General features: G+C 41.6%; 1 protein-coding gene across 1 annotated transcript in view; it reads left to right on the top strand.

Moving 5' to 3' along the window:
* The window catches only part of LOC145404618 (uncharacterized), a 114234-nt gene that overhangs the window by 29319 nt on the left and 63713 nt on the right, over positions 1–21202 (top strand). The window contains exon 4 of the mRNA XM_080276140.1: positions 19808–19896. Within this exon, the coding sequence (XP_080132266.1) occupies positions 19808–19896 (89 nt within the window). The remainder of the gene's footprint in view (positions 1–19807; positions 19897–21202) is intronic.

Below are 21202 nucleotides of genomic sequence, written 5' to 3'. Positions count from 1 at the left end.
GAAAGCATTAGGCCTATTCTATGTCCCTGCGACCCATCAAAATTCCTCTTGCGACCCACCTTTGTGTTGCAACCCATAGTTTGAGAATCACTGATATAGGGGATGTAGAGCATCATTGAAGACAGTGAAAGCAATGTACGGGGTGGATTTAGAATGGGAAAGGGGTGTATAGATCTGATACTATCAGTGAAGGCATTAGTTGACACACACATTGCTAAGAATAAGAAACTGTTGCAATTAGGTATTTGATGAGACTGTAATGGAGGCATGGCGTTATATTCAGGTGACTGCACTGAGTGATCAGGCAAATAGTTTTTTGTTGCCTGGGAAACTGTTTAACTTATGCATGCCTAGTGAGAGAGAAGGGAGAGAGAGTGACTCAGAAAGCAAGAGTGGGATGTGGAGAACTGTTTTTTTTTTTTTTTTTTTTTTTTTTTTAGGGGTCCAAGCTTTGGAGATGATGCACAGCATTGTGTGCATATTGTGCCATACTTATAGTGGAACTTTTAATTACTGACAGCAGTGTTGATTGGAGTTATGCTGAAGCATACTTCTGTGAATGTTTACTATGAGCTAAGTTGTGATTAGATGACTTAATGCTTTTAAATTTAGACTGCCCTTGATCCTCCTGCTTCACCCACTTTGCCCTTCCTGCCATTTTTTTAGAACTGAACACTGTTGAGTGACTGAAGAGTTGTGTTTTGATTTAAAGACAGTTAGTTTGTTGAAGTACAGGAGAAGTCCGATTTTTCGGCATCTATGGGACCAGGCTAGTGCCGAAAAATCAAAATTGCCGAATTATCAATAACCCTACCCACTCAGTACCTTCTATGTTTCGGTGAACATTATCATCACTACTCATATCATTACAAATGTGTTTGGAGAGAGTACTGTATACTGTTTGATACTGTACAATACTGTAATGAATACAGTACTATACATGAATATGAAAAATAAAGAAATTAGTGAACATACTGTATATAAATGTAATGGTACAGTAGGCCTACAAGTTCACATGCACTTACCTAAACTTATAGTAGGTTCCTTATTTACATATGTACAATAGAAGGGGTTGATTGGAGTATGCTACTGCTGGAAGAAGTCCCCAGCAGTAGAGGGTCCTCATGGAGAATTTCAAGACTGACGAAAAAATCGGAAAATCTGCCGAACGATCAGAGATTTTCGTAAATGGGACTATTTCTCAAAACTGCTGAAATGTCCGATTTCCCGGGGAATTGGATGCCGAAGAATTGGACTTTTACTGTATGTATGGAGAAGCACACATCAAGGCTTTTGCATCTCTTTTAACTTTCAAGTTGATGGGATGACTGACTGGCACTAGAAAGGAACTACTTTACTGTATAAAGGAAGAGTAAATATGTCAGGTTTTGTTTGAGATGGAGCCAGGATTCCAGGGGCTTGAATGATGTGAAGATTTGTGAGGACCCTTTCACTGGGTATGTAGTTGACAGTCTTTCTCTTTCCTGTTTCTAACTCATCCCATCATTAGGTGAGAAAAACGATGAGGATGATGGTGGTGAAAATGTGAATTCTTTAGGTTGGAGCCATAAGATAAGAACAGTGATTCACGAAAGAATCTGTGGAGCACATAAATTATGTCAGTGGCTTGAATAGTTTTCTTACAGTACATTGTATAGGCACAGAGAGAATGGGTATGAATAAGGTGAAAAAGGATATATGCAGATGCATTTGATGGCATGAAGAGGCATAAAGTGCCAAGAGGAAAATGGTAAGGAATTTTTTGAAAATTCAAGGAATGAAAGTTGAGGAAAGAAAAGAATTGATAAAGGATAGAAATGGTTGTATGAAATGTGTTAGGAGATGCTTTTTTTTTTTTTTTTTTTTTAAGTAACAAAACAGTCAGTGGAATGGCTCTGACAATCAGGTATATTGACTGTACAGTATTCTGTTTCTGTAATGAAATATAGTTAAAAATGTGGTTTGTAATCAGTTCATAGTCGTACAAAGTTGTTGAAAAATTCCAGACAGCTAGGAGGTAAGAGTTGAATAATTCAGAGCATACATTCATTCCAGTATGGTATTTGATGATATGTGATGTAGGATTGAGAATTTTACTTTGTTGGTACCGGTAGAGATCTGAAAATTGGGTAAGTTAGACAAGTTTCATGTAGAATTAAACTGACTTAACAAAGTGGCATTGTTGATGGATGTTATTAAATACAAGTAGGACTTACAATACAGTATTTGCAGCTTGTGCATCTAAAGTAGAGCCATCTATCTGTCTATAGCCCGATGCCCTAATCCCACAAAGGGTGGCCACAGACAAAACGCCTCCAAGTCGCTCTGTTACCCACCATTTGACTACCCTCCCTCCAACTCACTCCCCCCTCCCTCATATACCTCTCAACTCCATCCCTCCACCTCATCCTCGGTCTACCCTCCCTCTCCCTCCCTCCACCTCACCTACATACACCCTCTTAGTCAGTCTTTCATTCTCCATTCTCTCCACATGTCCAAACCACCTCAGTGTATTTCTCCTAAGCATCTCAATCTCATCCACATCCATCCCACAACGTTCCTTCACTTCTTCGTTCATCAGCCTGACCCTCCATGTGACTAAAGTAGATATTTTGGTTAAAAAGACTGCAAAATAAACTATATTTCTTGTATGGTTTGTAGGCCATTTCTTTTTAATCTCTATTGAAACACACACTTTCTATATTTGATTTTAATAATCATCCAGTTAGTTTACCAGAAGTAATGTTAGTTATTAATTGATGTATATTTGTGGTAAGCACATAAAAGAATATAAGCATTTGAGTAAAATAAGCTGATGAAAAACATGACCTAAGTAGCTTTTATTTATACTGTATGGTAGGGTGTAGCTATATAAAGTACTGTACAGCACACATTACCTGCACTAGATGCCATAACTACAATGTGCACATCTCATGCAGCTCTACCAGCTTCCAGATAATTTCACTGTGGCAGACCTTACACTCCACACATTGTGTAAGCAGTATTTTGAGAAAAAGGCAGTGTTTGAATATTTTAATGGTTGAATGGTAACATTAGCATATAAAGGCAAAACAACAAAAATGTAATAATGAGTAAGAGGGTGACCTGTGTGAGCAGTTGTACATGAACCCAGATACATTCTTTACAGAGGTTGGGAAGCTTCATAGATTGTGCATGTTTTTGCAATTGGATTATAGTGTATTAAAAATAACTTGGTTGCTCTTTAGCATGCTACAGAGTTTGATCACAGAGGCTGTGTTGTATAGTGTATAGGAAGACGTGATCTCCTGTCACTTTAATGTTCCCTGTCTATGAAAAAAAAATAGTTGATGTTTTTATGAGTTGAGGCCAGTGGTATTGATGTATCTCTTCCCTTGTTGTTTTCAGCTAGAGTGAAGGGTAAGTTGCTCATGATGCTCTGCAATAAAGAGGTAGAGGTCTTTTCAGACTGGTCCAGAGATCCTGTGTTGGTAAGTTACATCTCATATTGAGAGGCATATTGATGTGATATGAAACAGAATGTTAGATATTTTGGCTGACTGCCTTGCTCAGAAATGGCAGTGGATTAACTCTTAAAGCACTTTATTTTTCCTTCCTTCCTTACTGCAGTATTACATTAAGCTTATCCTTTATGCTGTCACTTTTGTTAACCACCTTATTCACTGAGGGTTCATAAATACCTTTACCATCTTTACCATCTGTATTCCCTTACTCTGTTAAGCATACATCAGTCTGTCACTGTGTGTGTGTTTCAGATATATATAACTTTTCCTTTAAATACATCTGTGAAACAGTGTATTTGTATACGAGGTTGCATTCCATGTTGACATACATCTACTATGCCTTGAGTAAAACTGAAGGATTTTAAGAAAATACCAGCCATTGCTGCCTGCTACATTTAAAAAGAAAATGTGGCAGGCTGACAAGTCATATGCCTGTTTTCATATACACAAAAATAAGGAACAGCTTGCATTGATAACAGTGTCCTGACCTGATTGATCTTTAAAAGAGAATATGGTTCCATGAAGTAATTTGAAATGCTAATAACAAAACTTCTTTTCTTATACAGTGATCCCTTTGTTATTACGCATTTATTTATACAGTGGTGGTTTTCGTTATCACTGCAAGATGAAAATCTGCATTCCTGTCATTACCGTGCCTTTTGAGGGGCTAAAAAACTTCATTATTGTGCACCTGAGCTGGTTTCTGCTGACAATGATGGCACAAAATCTGTGGTTTCTGATGGCTTTGAAGGATTCAGAAATGAAACCCTACACAGGGAGTTAATCTTGGGCAGTAGAGACCACTAACTCTCCACCATCTAGCTTCAGAACCCTTTACCTCAAACCCATCTCAAGTCTGTATATGGTACATGTTTCTTCCTTATTGTGCCCTCTTCACCATTTTCTATTAACCTAACTGTGCTTTTGTGTGTTTTTGATACTTACAATAACAGTATGCATGTATGTGTTTATTGGGTCTGAATTGTTGTGCAAGGGAAAATTTGGGTTTGCAGCTTGGGTGCCCTGTACTAGTTGGGATAAATCTCATAGGTTCTGTGCGTTCGTTATTGCGCAGTTGTTTTGTCATTTACTAGGTGCAGTACCAGTTATGTGCAATAACCAAAGGATTACTGTATTACTGAAGAGACAGTTGTTAACCTGAATGTCCAAATAATATGTAATTTCCTGATTCCTAAGTAGCACTTGAAGAATATTTTTAATTTTATAGTAGGTAGAATATAAATTCCTGATCATTGAAAATATTTTCAGCAGTAGCATTTCTGGTTAAGCATCTCATCTTGAGGAGGGAAGAACTGTTGTCACCGAATGAATTACTTTGATATAACATCTCAGTGCATTTTAAAACCCTGCATAGTGACAGTTTCATAACTACATGGAACCCTTAGTTAATGGTCTTTCTGTAGTCCCCTCCCCCCCCTTTTTTTTTTTAAATGCTTAAGAGGTGATATTGTGATCCTCCTTCCATAAACATGGTCAGAAATAGTTATGATGTGGTACTGGTACCGTTTGATGTCACTTGGCTTGAGCTGAGCATGGCAAAACTCCAGTCATGTGTAGTCAGCATCATAAGACATTGCCCCTTATTTAGATCTTAACTTTATCCTCATTATCTTGTGCATAACCAAACACTTTTGACAAGAAGTGAAGTGATAAAGCAATTATTCAGTGATGGAATTTGCTAGTGGGGAAGTGCGTGTATGGACAACCCTGGGTATCTGTAGGGGTTGTGTCAAGTAAAGTAAGTTTGTGTAATGATTTTTGGGATATTGAGGTGCATATAATGTGGTTATGTGGGGTTATGTTAAGTGACCATATAGGTTGACTCATGTGTTAGTCAGTCTGCCCAAGTACATATCCAGTCATAATATACTCTTGGCACATTTCCTGCAGCACAATACTTGACATGTGGAGGTGTAGGAGGACTACTGGGACTTGGGATAGGTGACTGCCCCCGAGAAATAGGCCCTGAGCCTTTGCCCAGAGTCGGACACGTATCTGTATTTTTTTAAAAACAATACTTGAAACAGAATTCAGATGACAGTAGCACTTGGGCCATATGGAGTTCACTTCTTTTCGTTTTCGAAGGCTCCAACATGCATGCATTCGTCAGCCGTTGTCACCTAATGGCAGCTCTCCATGCTGCTTGATCTGTGGCAGCCTCCTTGTTCAGTCTCTTAACCCTGAGGTCACACTTAATGACCTCATCCCACGTCTTTTTCAGTCTACCCCTTGCAACCCCACACCCAATATTAACGCTTCTCAATTTCTGCACCCAATTATCATCCCCCATCCTCCCCATATGCCCAAACCACCTCAATCTACCTCTCCTCATCACAACACCAATACACTCTAGTCCCATCCTACCTCCCCACTCTTCCACCATAAACCCAGCTCCCTCAGGCCTTGCACCCGGGGACATACTACACATCCACCTAATCGTTGTCATTTCTGTATGTCTGAGCCTGCGAACATCCTCTTCCTTTACTGCCCAGGTCTCACTACCATACAATATTACACCCCCAACACATGCTGCATACAAAGATCCTAAGCACGCAGGGAGAGCCCTCTCAATGTCAGGAGAGGTAACAGCTCCCTGAACTTCTTCCAAGCACTTCTCACTGTAGCCACAGAGCTAGCACCAGCCCCACCTCCAGCACATAACACGTCTCCCAGATAACAAAACTCTGCCATCTACTCAAGAGACTCACCAGCAAGCTCAGTCGTTTAACACCTGCTCTCCCCGACATGCTGCACACATAAGATCAGCATTATCTCGCAGTCTGCCTCTAATACCACTACATCTCATGCCCCCACTTATCACAAACACTGCAGAAGATAGAATTACTACCCACGCCCCTGTGGCAAATTGTACATTGCCACTTTCACTCTTCTTTGACAGTACCGCCACCAACCCTGGATATCATCACTTTTGTTTTATCTACATTTACTCTTAACCCCTGTGCGCCAGTTGACTTGTACAGCAGTCATGATTTTGGGTGCAGAGCAGTGCCAGTTGACGTGTATAGCCGCAAGCGTCTTCCCGCCACTCTTTGAACTTACCCTTACTCATCGATGGGACCACTTGGAGACGTGCGGATAATTTTATTTGAAAGAGGAGGAATTGTTGAGTCTTATGTATCTTTTATTTTTTCTCTGACTGTTAAAGTTTGGCAGATATTAGGGTTTGAATTAAGGGTACTTTTTTCCAGAATCACGAAATCCCCTGAAGGGAGGAGCGTGTGACATCGGAAAACCCCCGGCATGTAGGGGTTAAGCCCTTGTGCCCTATACCATCTCTCCACTTCCTAAATCTTTCCTCTGCCTCCCTTTCATTCTGTGCAATCAACACCAAATCATCAACATACATCTCCCACGAGCATCCATTTCTGAAGTCACATGAGAGGGCTTCAGGTACCATGATAAACAACAAGGGACTCAGAACTGACCTCTGATACCAACGTTCACGGGAAACCCATCACTCAAATCTCCATGCACTCTTACCTAGATGCAAGCACCCATATACATGGCCATAACCACCCTAACCAGCCGCTCCTCGGTCCCAAGCTTTCTCATTGCCTACTTCACCACCTTTCTAGAGACTTTGTCAGAGGCCTTCTCCAAATCAACAGAAACAAAGTACAGTTCCCTTTTCTTTCCTATATATTTTACCTGAAGCTGTTGAACAATGGATATGTCATCAGTGATCCGCCTGCCTGGCATAAACCCAAACTGCATCTCATCAATATTTACTCACTCTTTAATCATACCTTCTAGAACTCTCTCCATTACCTTCATCATCTGATCTAAAAGCTTTTTACATCTATAATTTCTTCTTTCCACGGCTTCGTCCTTCCCCTTGTACACATTTACAATTACACTCTTCAGCCAATCATCTGGGACAACACACTCGTATTTTATCAGGTCAGTGGCTAACCTCACTCCAATATTCCTGAGGCTTTCAGCATTTCAGCAGTCAACCCAGACACACTTGCTGCCTTCCCCACCTGCATCCTGCCTATTGCCTCACTCTCAATAGCAGTGTCAATCAAAGGCCAAGGGCCAATCACTGGATCTACTTCCAAACTTTCCCTGTGTCCCAGTCAAACCCCTCATTAAACAGCTGGCTATAATGCTCTCTCCATGCATCTTTAATATCCCCGCTGTTCACCACTACCTTTCCTTCATTATTCTTTACACACTGCTCACCTATAATATTCCGATTATCCCTATGTGAAGTATCACTCATTATGTAATTTAACAACTGTATCAGACTGAAATACCTTTGGAGTGCACAAAACATCACCAGACATCAGAGTTTACTTGCTTTAAGTTCATTTTCTAATTATTTAACAATAAATGTTGTTCAGTCATCTTAAAATTCATCTTAGACTGCTGTTTTTGTATGATTTGTTCATCTTTGCATAACTGAGACTGGTAAAATTGAAACCATGAAGAGAAAAGATTATCATAAAACCATTATACAGACCTTCCTACTACTGGGTTCTCTGTTAAAGCCACCCACTTTCTTATATTTCTTTAAATTTTATTGCCAATATAACCCTAAACCTTACCAACACATAAATGTACTGGACCTGGCTACTAGCATTACTTTTTTTTTTTTGCCATTTACAGGTGTGTCTGTTCCCTACACAAAAAAGTTAGGGAGGGAGGATGGGATGTGGGGGTCATTAGAGATAATATGGGGGGATAGGAGGGAGTACAACGTGAAATGTCAGTTTCTGTGCAGCTCAAGCTATCAGTTGCACTCTACAGGTTTATTATCATGAGCATTTTGTAAAGCACCCAACAAAGCCTTTAAAAACAGTATGAAACAAATTTTTTCACTTGCTGCAATTACTTTTACTTTTGTATAATTGCATAATCACAAGTCTTTTTCCACTCCACTGGCAGAGCTCCATTCAGTCATACTACATTATATTTTCAACAGGAAATTCATTCTCCTCTCTCCACCATATTCTGTCACCTCTACATCTTGTATATCTCATCAGCACCTGCTACATTATCATTCTTCAACCTTTTTAATGCATTCTTCGTATCTGCTAGTGTCATATTGTGAGGTACCTTGTTACTTCTTTGTTCACTCTCAGAGCCAGCCATGTTTACCATTGCTTAGCTGTCAATTTCCTTTGTGAGTCATTTAAAAAACTATTCTTTTTATCTTAATTTGGTTGCATGTATTAGGATTTTTCCATTCTATTTCCTTATGCTTTCACTTGTTTTTCTACTCATATTCATACATTCTTCTCTGTCTTGAAAATACCATAGTTTCCTAGTTTCAGAGTAGCTTACATTCATATGTCTTCATTAACTATTATTTCCATTATTTCTCAGCTAACAAATCAGGTGTTCAGACTCTTTGTATATTCCGTCCATCTCTCACTAGAAGTATTTTCTAGCAATTCCTGTTGCCTTTGACCTCCAGTTTTTCAAACACAGTGTATCCAGGCATCACAAAATGAACAGATCTTGAAATTGGCTCTTTATTATCTTGTTTTTGTTTTTTCCTGTAGGGAACAATCTTACAGGCTTTTGGCCTTTACTTCCTTCTTCCTTGCATAAAAGAAGGAATTCATCCCGATGACTTCTTTCATTTTTCCCTCCACAGCACTTTCAGCTTCCATGTTGCACAGTATGTATGTTTATTACTAGTCACTACTCTTGCAACATGACACACAACCTGAGCATTCCTTACAGATAAACTCCACAAATTTTTCTTATGCATAATGCTTCCTAGCTTCTTACTGATGCCCTACCCAAAGCTTATATTCATGTTCCATTGCTTTCTCAGCTTCTTTACTCTCAGTCTTTCAGCAGGTGCTGCCTTTGTTGCTTTATTTTGAACATCTCTCAGATTTCCCTTATATACCACAATCACGTGGGCAATCTTGTTTCCATTCACTGCCTCTGTAGTAGATATTTATATGTTTCTGTGTACTTGAAATATGAGTTTCAAATGCACGACCTTCTTTCCTGACATGTCCTTCATGTCTCCAATCACAAGCACTCTATAGTACCTGGGCATGTGTTCTGTCACTCAATCCAGTTACTTCTGTGACCTGTCCATCTCTTCCATGCCTGTATCATATGAGGTGCTACCCAAAAGTTCCCAAAATTTGACTGAAAAAGGAAAAAAAAAACTTGCGCCAAGTTCTAATCACCACTGTCCCCTTCGAAGCAGTCACCTGGGCGTGCAGACATTGACCTCAGCGCTTCTCCCATGATTGGAATGCGTTCTGGAAGTCCTTGAGCATCAGCTTATTCAGGACCTTCTGTGATTCCTCCTGGATCTCCTCTGTGGTGTCAGATCTTAGTTCTTTCAACTGGATTTTCATTTTCAGAAAGTGGAAAAAAATCACAGGGGTCTGATCTGGTGAATACGGGGGATGGGGATAACCGGCATATTTTCCTTATGCCAAAAACTGCTGAACAGTGAGGGCTTTGTGAGCAGGGGCATTGTCATGTTGAAATGCCCATTTCTTTGTGCATCACCTATCTTGACATTTTTGTCTCACATCCTCATGGAGCCATCTCAAAATGTCACAGTAGAACTTTGCATTGACAGCCTGTCCTTGAGAAACGAACTCCTTATGAACAGTGCCCTCCATGTCGAAGAAGTGATGAGCATTGACTTCGCATTGCTCTTAACCTGGTGTGCCTTCTTTAGTTGGGACGAAGTTGTGCATTCCCACTGCAATGATTTTTGTTTGGTTTCCAAGTCATACCCGTAAACCCAGCATTCATCGCCAGTAATGACACTTGAGAGGAAGTTAGGGTAATTTCTGGGCATTTTTTTGACCTCCATGCAGATCTCCATGCAATGCTGCTTTTGTGTATCAGTCAGGACCCTCGGGACAAACTTGGTGGCGAATCATCTCATGTCAAAATCACCAGACAGAATGCTTTGGCAAGTTCCAAATGATAAGCTAACAATGGTACAAATATCATGGATTGTCCTCCTATGATGTTCGAGGATGGTTACATAAACTTTGGCCACGTTGTCAGAAGTTGAACCGGTGGAAGGGCGACCAGAACGTTCATCGTCATCTGTCAACATTTGTCTATTTTTAAAACAAACCATTCGCAAGTTTGTGTATCCCCAAAGTATTGTCACCAAATGCTTGTTTTAACAATTTATGAGTTTTTGCCATGTCCTTCCTGAGTTTCACACAAAACTTGATGCACACACATTCCTCTTTTACATCCTCCCTTTTTGAGATCATAAAATTCCCAAACTAATGCAAACACAGCAATAAAAAACACACACATGCAGGGAACACATCCACCCTGCACAATGCCGCTTGACACACAAACAAACAAAGGGTGCATGCACTGACACCTAGCATCCACACATCATACGACAAGTGGTTTCTGCCTCGTATATTTATTATCTTTTAATTCCTCTAGTATTCATTGTTCCTCAACAGAGCAACTCTCTTGTTACTCAGCCCATACATGCTTTTACTAAGTCTTTCGCATTCCCAGTCATCCATTTTATATATATATATATATAGCCCAAGTCTTGTATATTCCCATCACATCATAACATGCATCTCTAACACATTGACTGCTTCCACTTTCTTATATTCCACATTTAAACCTCTCACATTCCACTGATTCATATGAGCCTGCCATGTTTACCTGGACCATAGAAAGGCACTGGGCTCAAATCAGAGTCCTGTCAGATTCATTATAAGTGAGCTATAAAGGGTGGAGGATCCCTAATCTATACCACTTTCTCCCTTTTTGCTTGTTTGGCACATAGAAAATACTGTACCAAATGCTTTCAACTCTCCAACTCGAATTCTTCCCGCTCCTTCTGGCACCTTGCCAAAAACCTTTCTAACAACTTTACCTCATCATCTTTCCCTCCTTTTTTCTACTCTGATGGTTCTGTAGCTATTTCTTCTACTGATAAAGAAAATCTCTTTGCTCAGACTGTCTCCTCCAATTTCACCTTAGACGATTCCGGTGCTGTTCCTCCATCACTTCCCCCCTCTGACATCCTCATGGCAGACATTAAATTTCTTCAGCTGATGTATTTTCTGCTATCACAGGCCTCAATACTAACAAGGCACATGGGCCTGATGGAGTCCCTCCTGTTGTTGTCAAGAACTGTGCTTCTGTGCTTACACCCTGCCTAAGTAAACTCTTTCGCCTTTGTTTGTCAACTTGTACCTTTCCTTCTTACTGGAAGTTTGCTCTCATTCATCCAGTCCCAAAGAAGGATGTCCATTCCCAACCCTCTAACTATCATCCAATTCCTTTAACATCCTGTACAGTATTTCAAAAGTTTTCGAGTCAGTTCTTAATAGAAAAATTTTAAAGCATCTTTCCTATCACAACCTTCTTTTCGATCGTCAGTACGGGTTCCGTCAGGGACGCTCCACTGGCGATCTTCTCACCTACCTTTCAGACTCCTGGTCATCCTCCTTTCGGGACTTTGGTGAAAGCTTTGCCATTTGCACATGACATTTCAAAGGCTTTCGATCGAGTCTGGCATAAATCATTTAATTTCCAAACTGCCCTCTTACGGTTTCTATCCTTCTATCTGTGTCTTCATCGCTAGCCTCCTTTTCAGTCATTCTATAGCCACAGTTGTAGACGGCCATCGTTCTTCTCCTAGATCTATCAACAGTGGTGTTCCTCAGGGCTCTGTCCTATCACAAACTCTCTTTCTTTTATTTATCAATGACCTTCTAAGCAGTACATCTAACCCTAACCACTCGTACGCTGATGACTCCACCCTACACCTTTCCATTCAGTTCCTGCAACGCCCATCTCAACAGTTACTTCAACAAACAAGGGATGAGGCTATGGCACAGCTAATGTCTGACTTGGCTCGTATCTCTGACTGGGGTAAAAATAATCTGGTTGTTTTTAATTCATATAAGACTCAGATCTTACACCTATCAACCCGACAAAATCTTCCTCAGGTATACCCACTAATGTGTAATAATATTCTGCTTAATCCTGCATCATCCTTGAACATGCTTGGGGTTTTATATACTCGTGACTTATCTTGGAAAGATCATATTACATCTCTTGTCAAATCTGCTTCCAAGAGATTGGGTGTGCTAAGGCGACTCCGTTCCTTCTTTACCCCTGCACAATTGTTGACTCTATACAGGGGTTTTATCCGCCCTTGCATGGAGTACAACTCTTATGTGTGGGGAGGCTCCCCACATACAGCTCTTCTCGATAGGGTGGAGTCAAAGGCTTTTCGTCTCATTAACTCCCCTCGTCTTACTGACTCCCTTCAACTTCTGTCTCTTCGCCGCACTGTTGCATCTTTATCTCTTTTCTATCGCTACTTCAATGGTCACTGCTCCTCTGAACTGTCTGCATGCATTCCTCAACGTCTACGAAGGGCGTGTAGCACCCGTCAAGCAGCAAACTCTCATCCCTTTTCTGTCCAACTCTCTAATACAAGAGTTAACAGTTACTCCCAGTCCTTCATTTATGCAACAGGTCAACTCTGGAACTGCCTCCCACTTTCTCTATTTCCTTCTTTCTATATACTCCAGTCTTTCGAACGCAGTGTGTCCAGGCATCTCGAAATGATCGGATCTTGCATTTGGCTCTCTGTTGTGTTTTGTTTTTCTCTTGGAGGGAACTGTTATTGTGGGCTCATGGCCTTTGGTTCCTTCTTCCTCACATAAAAAAAAAAAAACTTGATAAGGATAATATTCTTTCTCCTTTCTCCCCTACCTCATGAATTGTCTGTTAGGCCAACCAGTCAAGTGTAAAATGTAGTATCCTGATGTTCAGGTAACCTTATTGACATGTCAGTCAGTTTAGAGTCACCTTTAGGGACTTCTAAATCAGTGGAGTGGATAAAAATGCATAATTCTGACATGTACTTGATAAGTTTGAAATACCAGTTAATGAGCTTATTTCTTTAAGCATTTATGGAAAATGAAAAAATACCAGTTATGCATACTATTTTGGGGGAAACGGATCTTCATCAGGAAGAGTAGACACATTATCGTGACAAACATAATGTTAGTCACGACGTTGTGTTCACTCCTGTTGAAATTTTTGCCCCAGCAATGGAAATTGCATTACATGACATTTTAATTCTGATAAGAGTTTTTCGGACTGAAGGGTAAAATTTTCTTAAGATGAGTATACCTGTTTGTCATATCCAGATGCATAACAAGGTTTTATTTGGAATTACAGCATTATTGTTGGTTTACATTTGCATTTTTTGCTTATATTTTTAAGGTTAAACTTACATTAATTTGAACCAAATGAAATACAAGTGTAGCAGGTAACAGCTAGTCCCATTTTACTCCCTAAGGGTGTAGGGGCTTGAGGTTGCTTAACCTGCCACATGCCGGCTATTTTTAGCCCTCTGGGGGTCACCCCAGTGCCGGCCATTTTTCGACTTTTTTTTTTTTTTCTTTCCCCCCCCCCCTAAAATTTTAGATTTTGATGTGGAAACAACAAATTTCGCCATGAAAATGCTCACCGAGGCTCGGAAATTAGTTCTATTGAGTCCTGCATACTCGTTTACAGGTATAGCCGCTCTCTCACGCTCACTACGTACGTGAGAGAAAGCCGTTTTCTATGTAAGGTATACTCAGGTATTTATGCTGGGAAGGTATAGCAATGTTCAGTACACTTTTCTGATCACTTATTACTTCAGCATCTGTCACAATTTGCATGTCTTTCTCACTGTGAATACATTATCTTACACTTACTTGAAGATAGGTACAACCTGATTCATTATGTACAGTCCTGGCACTTACAAGAAGGTATTTACAACTTGACCTTTTTAAAATGGCACTGGCATGCAGCGGGTTAATGTGTAAAACAACTACACTCAAGACATTTGTGTGTGTCTGTACAGTTCTTTATTGCTAAGCTCTGTAACAGTGTGTTGAATGATGATGTTGATCAGCCTCAGTCAGTCTGACTGAGCAGACCCATCAACCACAGGCAAGCATCACCCCTGCAAGGTTTTCCTGTGTAACGAACTGATGTTTCTTTGCAGCTGACAACTCATCACCACAACGAGGTGCAGGGAATAGTGTAGAGGTTTAGTTCCTGGATGGACACCTCGTTTGTGTCTCCATCCAGGTAACAGGCACCATAGGAGACTCCGCCTCACCCTGTAAATTGTATATATGGTTACCACCCAGTGTTGTAAATGGTTTTCTGGGTTACAGGAAACCATTAAGGTTGTCACTCAGTGTAGAGCTACCTGGAGTGGAAGGAAAGGGAGAAGTAGGAAGAGATGAGGGGAGACAGACAGAATGAGAAAGGGGAAGGAAGAAGTACACAGCACTATGTCAAGTGAATGGATGATGGTCAGCATCACGTACCTCCATGTATTGAATGTAATATCCATTAAGCACTACAGTAAATTAATAATTACTGTTTCAAGCCTTTCTCTGCAGTTATTACTTGTCATTTGATATTGTTATCTGTAAGATTTCACTTAGAACAGCATCTTTTTCACCAGAAATTATTAGGATATCAATTACAGTGTGGTGCTGTGCTGTTGGTTGTCAGTTATCAGGGTGTGGAGTGTGCCGAATGTCTAATCTTGTACAGGTTATAATTAATTCATTGCTATGATGTGTCATAGGAATATTACCATATTTACCATTGTATAGAGTGACTCTTGAACCTCATAAAAAAAAAATGTCCAAAACTGGGGGTTGTCCTAAACACTGGGTATAAAATCCTAACCTCTACATTCTGTGGTTATGGGATCCATAAGCATGATAGGGAACATTGCCAAACATTCGCCTTGACGCCCAGTATCCGAACATCCCCACTAACCGGACATAATCGTCCTGGGATCCAATATTCCCAAAATGGTCTGAAAACCGCAAAAAAAAAAAAAAAAAAAAAAAAAAAAAAAAAAAAAAACACCCCCCCGGGGGGGGGGGGGGCATTCCCGCCCGTAATTTGAACTTGGCGCACGGGACAGCTTTGTTGTGGCGCATCATTCCTCCGACGTCCGCTAGAGCGCCCTGCATCCTCCCCACTTTCTGCCTGTCTCTCGTCGTAAGTTCACGCTCATCGTCATGGCTGCCCACGTGCTTGCTTTTGTGGTGGTGCCTTACCTGCTGCAGGCACTCCTGCTGCTCTCGTGCCTCTCCTTCGTGTGTGTGATGATGGCCCCACCACCTGAGAAGAGGAAGAGAGTGGTGTTGACTCTGGAGAAGAAACGGGAGATATTGGAGAAAGTAGATGCTGGGTGGTCTTCTTCCTGCATCCTCCGCGAGTTCAGCCTGGCCCGATCTACTTTGTTTGATATTATGAGATCCCGAGACAAACTCATGCAGTACACGGCTGACTTCTCGTCGATAAGCAAACGCAACGTGGAGAGGAAGGTGATGTTTACTCCCAATTTTGCTGAAGTTGACCGCTCCACGTTGATTTGGTATCGACAGCAACGTGCTGCTGGTGTGATGGTACGTGGTACGGAGCTGAAGGCTGCTGCTAAGAAGTTCGCCAGGCTTCACGACGCCCTAGACTTCAAGGCATCCGAGGGTTGGCTCTTCGCGTTCAAGTTACGGCATGGCCTTACCAACCATAAAGCTCATGGCGAAGCTTTGGACGCTAACGAGGATGGAGTTGACGAGTTTCGGCACAAGGTGAAGGGCTTGATCGACAGGGAGGGCCTCACTCTCAGTCAAGTCTACAATGCTGACGAAACTGGTTTATTCTATTGCTCTTTACTAACGAACACTCTAGCCGAGGAGACGGAGAAGCGTGTACCTGGCCGCAAGCTCTCCAAGGAACGGATATATGCTTTGTGTTGTGCCAATGCTAACGGCGTGCACCGGCTTAAGCTCGTTATTGTTGGCCGTGCAAAGCAGCCTCGGTGTCTTCGTGGGGTGATGGATGTCCTTCCTGTCGTCTGGTACCATTCTTTGAAGGCATGGTTTACAGCCCAGATCTTCAAAGACTGGTTCCACCGCCACTTCATCAAGGAGGTCATACATTATCAGACGGAGACACAGGGAATCCCACGCGACCAGGTAAAGGCCCTCCTTCTCCTCGACAATGCACCTGCCCACCCGTGCGACAAGGACTTGGTGGCTGAGAATGGCCGCATTAGGTGCATGTTTCTGCCACCTAATACGACTGCTCTCATCCAACCAATGAACCAAGGAGTGATCATGGCAACAAAGCGCCTATACCGAAGGAAGTTCCTGGACGAAGTGATGGTTGTTCTCGAGGACGAGGATGAGTGCAGGGAGGGACGGGACACGCGAGGCCAGCGGACTTTGGAAAACCTTCGCTGCTACAACATCAAGTCTGCAATCTACAACTGGGCCAGTGAAGGAAGGAAGTCCCTATCAAGACTCTAGAAAATGGTTGGTCTCGTCTGCTTCTCGGAACAGATGTGGAGTACGATTTCCTATGTTTTGACGTGGATGACTTCCATGCATGTCTACATATGCATGACGACGATGTTGGTGTGGACGATGTGTGTGAGTGGTTGGATGACGACGAGGGTGATCCTGGGTATCAGACCTTGTCTGGTATCGAGATCACATCTTCAGTTGCAGGTGTCAGTACCCAGCTTGAAGATTCTGACGCGGATGGCGACGATGATGCGGACTCCTCTCAGCATGACACAACTCCAGCCATCCCCAAGCTGAGCGCACTCCAGGAACACCTAGAGTTCGTTCTCGACTACCTGGAACACCCGGACTGCGACAGGGAGATGGGGCCCTTGGGACTTGTGGAGGAAGTGCATGCTTTCAGGCAGCGCATCATCAATCGTCAGAATCGTCGTTCCTTGCGTCAATCAACGATTGACAGTTTTTTCAGGCCTGTGACCCCCGCTGTGCCCAGCCCTGGCTCCACTCCGTTGCCTCCCCAAGACAGGCCCTCATGCTTCGAGCCACAGCCCAGCACATCAACCACGGTGGAGTCACCGCTCGACGTGAATTTGCGTCTGTCTTCAGAGTCGTCTGCAGTGGGTACACCATCACCACGACCCAGCGACACACCCCTAGGTCACCTGCCAGTGATACTCTCGGACTCTGACAGTGAATAGACGCCAAGAACTTCTCCACTAGACCACACGGGAAATTACAGTGTTGTGCAGTGAAAAAAAGCAGCGCATTGTGTTAAGGATTTACAGTTGTGAGTGAAAAGACAATTTTTGAACTAAATTAAACGTAAATAGACTTGTGCGTTTTTGCTTTAGAAAATGGTTAGAAGAATGGAAAAAGTTAAAGTGCAGAGTGCAACACTTAGTAAGTTACAATGGAGCATAAGTTAGACGAGTGCGCACTGTGAAGAGAACGGACTTCTGAGTGCGAATGACTAAGTTCAGTGCAAGACTTCATGAACAGTGTACTGCAAGTGCTTCAGGAAATCTTTCTTACTGTCAGAGTCTGAGAGGAGGCGGTTATTCATCGAGATGGCCATGGACTTGCTGTAAGTAGGCAGAATGTTTCATACTGTACTGTACTGTATTTTCCATACTATACTTACCTCAAACACCTCATTTCACTCTTTTATGTCCCTTCTTGGTGTGAATATGCTATGTCTTAGGTACTATGCATATGCAGTAGGGAGGTGTTTTTCTGAGTTAGGCTAGGTTAGGGTCCATAACTACCAGTCCAGGAGCCAGGGACTTGTAAGTACCCAGAATGTTGAATATTGTATGAACCTACCTCAAAAACCTCATTTTATGCTTCTTTTGCATTTATTTCAGTCTTTTATGTGCCTTATTGGTGTGATTTGGGTCTTAAATAGATGCTATGCATGTCCAGAGGGAGTTGTATAGGTGTTTCTCTGAGTTAGGGTCCATCAGTACAAGTCCATAAGCTGGGGCCCAATATCCGGACAGGACCACTGTCCGGACCTGCCTATGACTCTATTATGTCGGATATTGGAGGGATTACTGTACATATACTGTCAAAAACTGTTGAAATTACACACATCATCATCAGACACAATTTGTTTTCTATATGAAGACAAATTTTTAAAAAAATATCTCCATGGGTACGGCCATGATGACATAAGAAAGATGATTAACCTGCTGAGCCCACACCATGAACACCATTGTTTGTCTCGGCAGCGACTGGCTAGGTTGTTTACAAATTACCACTGAGGGCAAGGTTCCCAGATCTGAAGCAGAGCTCATTACCAAAAGTGATAAACAACAGTGACATTGCTGTTATTCCTGGTGGATTAACTTCAGTCTTGCAACCACTTGATGTCTGTCTGAATAAATCATTCAAAGACTGCATCCTTGAGCAGCAGAACAAGTGAATGATCAGTGGTAAAAAGTCGTATACAAGTGATGGGAATATGTTTGCTCCGGGTATGGATGTTCTGTGTGATTTTATTTTCAAGGCATGTAATGATATTTCTGCGGAAACAGTCATCAACTCTTTCAAGAAATATGGCATAGAAGATGACATTTTGTGGGCAAATGAGGAAGAGGAAGCCAATGCCGAAGCTACACCTTTGAATTGCTTATGACAAAGAACTGCAAACTTTAAACCAGGATGAAGTTGATGAACTGATGATGTCAGATGTGAATGATACTGATTTTGAAGCTTTTTAATCACTGACAGTTGATGTGATGACTTTAATGTAACTCTTTTAACCAATTGTATAAAATTCGCGGTAACATAATTTAAAGTTTTTAATACAGTATGAATTCATACTCGAATATTAAATGTATAATCCATTTTTATATCGGAGGTGGCACATGCGGCTTAGATAGCCTGTAAAACCCATAGAAGAAGCTGGTTTAAAGTAAAACCTGACCAAAGGCTGTGTTGCATACTATTGTGTCATTAGTATCACTTCACTGGTCAGTGGGAAGAGTGATGAAGGACTAGGGTTACTGGGGCAGCAAGCCCCCAGTGTTTAAAGAGTTAGGGCTCGTCTTATGCACAGAGTATACCTCTAAACCCACATTTTGTATGGAAATATTGGGAGTAGTGTATACACAGGTCGGCCTGATACACCGGCAAATACAGTAAATCAAACAACTGTCATGACTACAGCAAGTCTTTGTTATTTGTCACCTTTATTTGTATGCTTTTATTGTTGTTGAGTCAGCAGTAAATTACAGAAAATATGCTTGTTACAGCTCCAGTGCTACCTATAAAGCTGATTTGCTAGCTTCTCTCAGTCTACAATACCAGTAGTGAAAAAGCTGTGTTTTGAAATACATTACATTCTTGACTTATAACAAGGACAGCAAGTACATTATTTCACAGTCTCATGATCATACACATTGGTTTTGACTACTCTGTGTCTACTGTCAGATCTGGAGGGGCGAGTGTGTGAGATGCAGGACAATTACGACCAGCTGGAGGGTCTCAACGCACAGGAGGTAGCCAAGATCAAACACATGGTCAGTATCAAGCAGTCTCACCATTTCACACCAGCTGTAGGTTGTCAGCATGCCACATGCAAGAGGAGGTATTAGGTTTATTCTGTTTTCAGATCATATCTCACCATAATGTTGTATCATCACTTTTGTTCAGTACCAAGCCTCACCCACAGAAATGGTAAATTTATATATATATATATATATATATATATATATATATATATATATATATATATATATATATATATATATAAGTACAAAAAACAAGTTGGTGGGGATGCTCACCATTCACTTACTTGTAGTGCTGCTCTTGGGTGCCTGCCCATTCCTCTCTTTCTCCCTTATTTCCGTCCTTCCTCTTCTGTTTTTCCATCCTTCATTCTTTCCCCTTCCTTCTGTCTGTGGGTGACTCTACACTGAGTGCAAGCCAGATGGTTTCCTGTACACCAGGAAACCATTTACTATGCTGGGTGGTAACAATGTAACCAAACTATGGTGCCTGGTGGTTTAGTGGACAATTAAGGCACACCAGTCAGGTTGAGGAGTGGTAGGGGTTCACTGCTCACATAATGCCACTCAGGGATGAGTAAGGCTGGTCACTCTCATCTTAAATGTCAGGACCAACTTGCCTAACCCTGGGCTCCTATGCGTTTAATGGGGCAACACTGGATTAGATGATTAATGAATGAATGAATAAAAAACAAGTACAGTAATTTGATCTCAGCATCATTACCTCATTCCCTAAATTTTTACAGTTTCCCAGTTAATATCCTTTCATCAGGTACTTTCCAGCACTTAACGAAAGCTAGCCTGCCTTTGGTAGGAATTAAAATGACGTTGACCAACAATGCCACCCTTACGCAGTGCACCACATCTTTATTTCTCACTAGCAGCGGTGCCTGGCATTACCAGGCCATAAAAGGTGAACACTCTAATCCAATGTGTTTTAGTTCAGTCTTTCTTTCCACTCCAGAAAGACCATGTACTTCTTATGCTTTTGAAGAGGGATTATAAGAGGTCCAGGAACTTTTTATTTCAGCTTTTGTAGACTAACGCATAGTTTGTGTGCACTTGTTTACTGTTACCAGTGACTTCAAATGACCTGCAACCGGTGACCTCAAATGACTTTGGAAGTCAACCTCACATAGCCTGTGTCCTAACTGGAGGCCATGTGAGTCCCCATGGCAAAAATTGGGACGCTGGGTCTAGTTGTTCAATGGTGTATTATCAGTGACCTCAGATGACGTCCAACTTGTGACCTCAAATGACCTTGGAGGTCAACCTCACATAGCCTATGTCCAAACTGGACGTCATGTGAGTCTCCATG

The sequence above is a fragment of the Coenobita brevimanus genome, chromosome 64, assembly GCF_032717465.1.
Source record: "Coenobita brevimanus isolate Jiangsu-jjx chromosome 64, ASM3271746v2, whole genome shotgun sequence".
Classification (NCBI taxonomy): Eukaryota; Metazoa; Arthropoda; class Malacostraca; order Decapoda; family Coenobitidae; genus Coenobita; species Coenobita brevimanus.
This window is presented reverse-complemented; position numbering and strand designations above follow the sequence as displayed.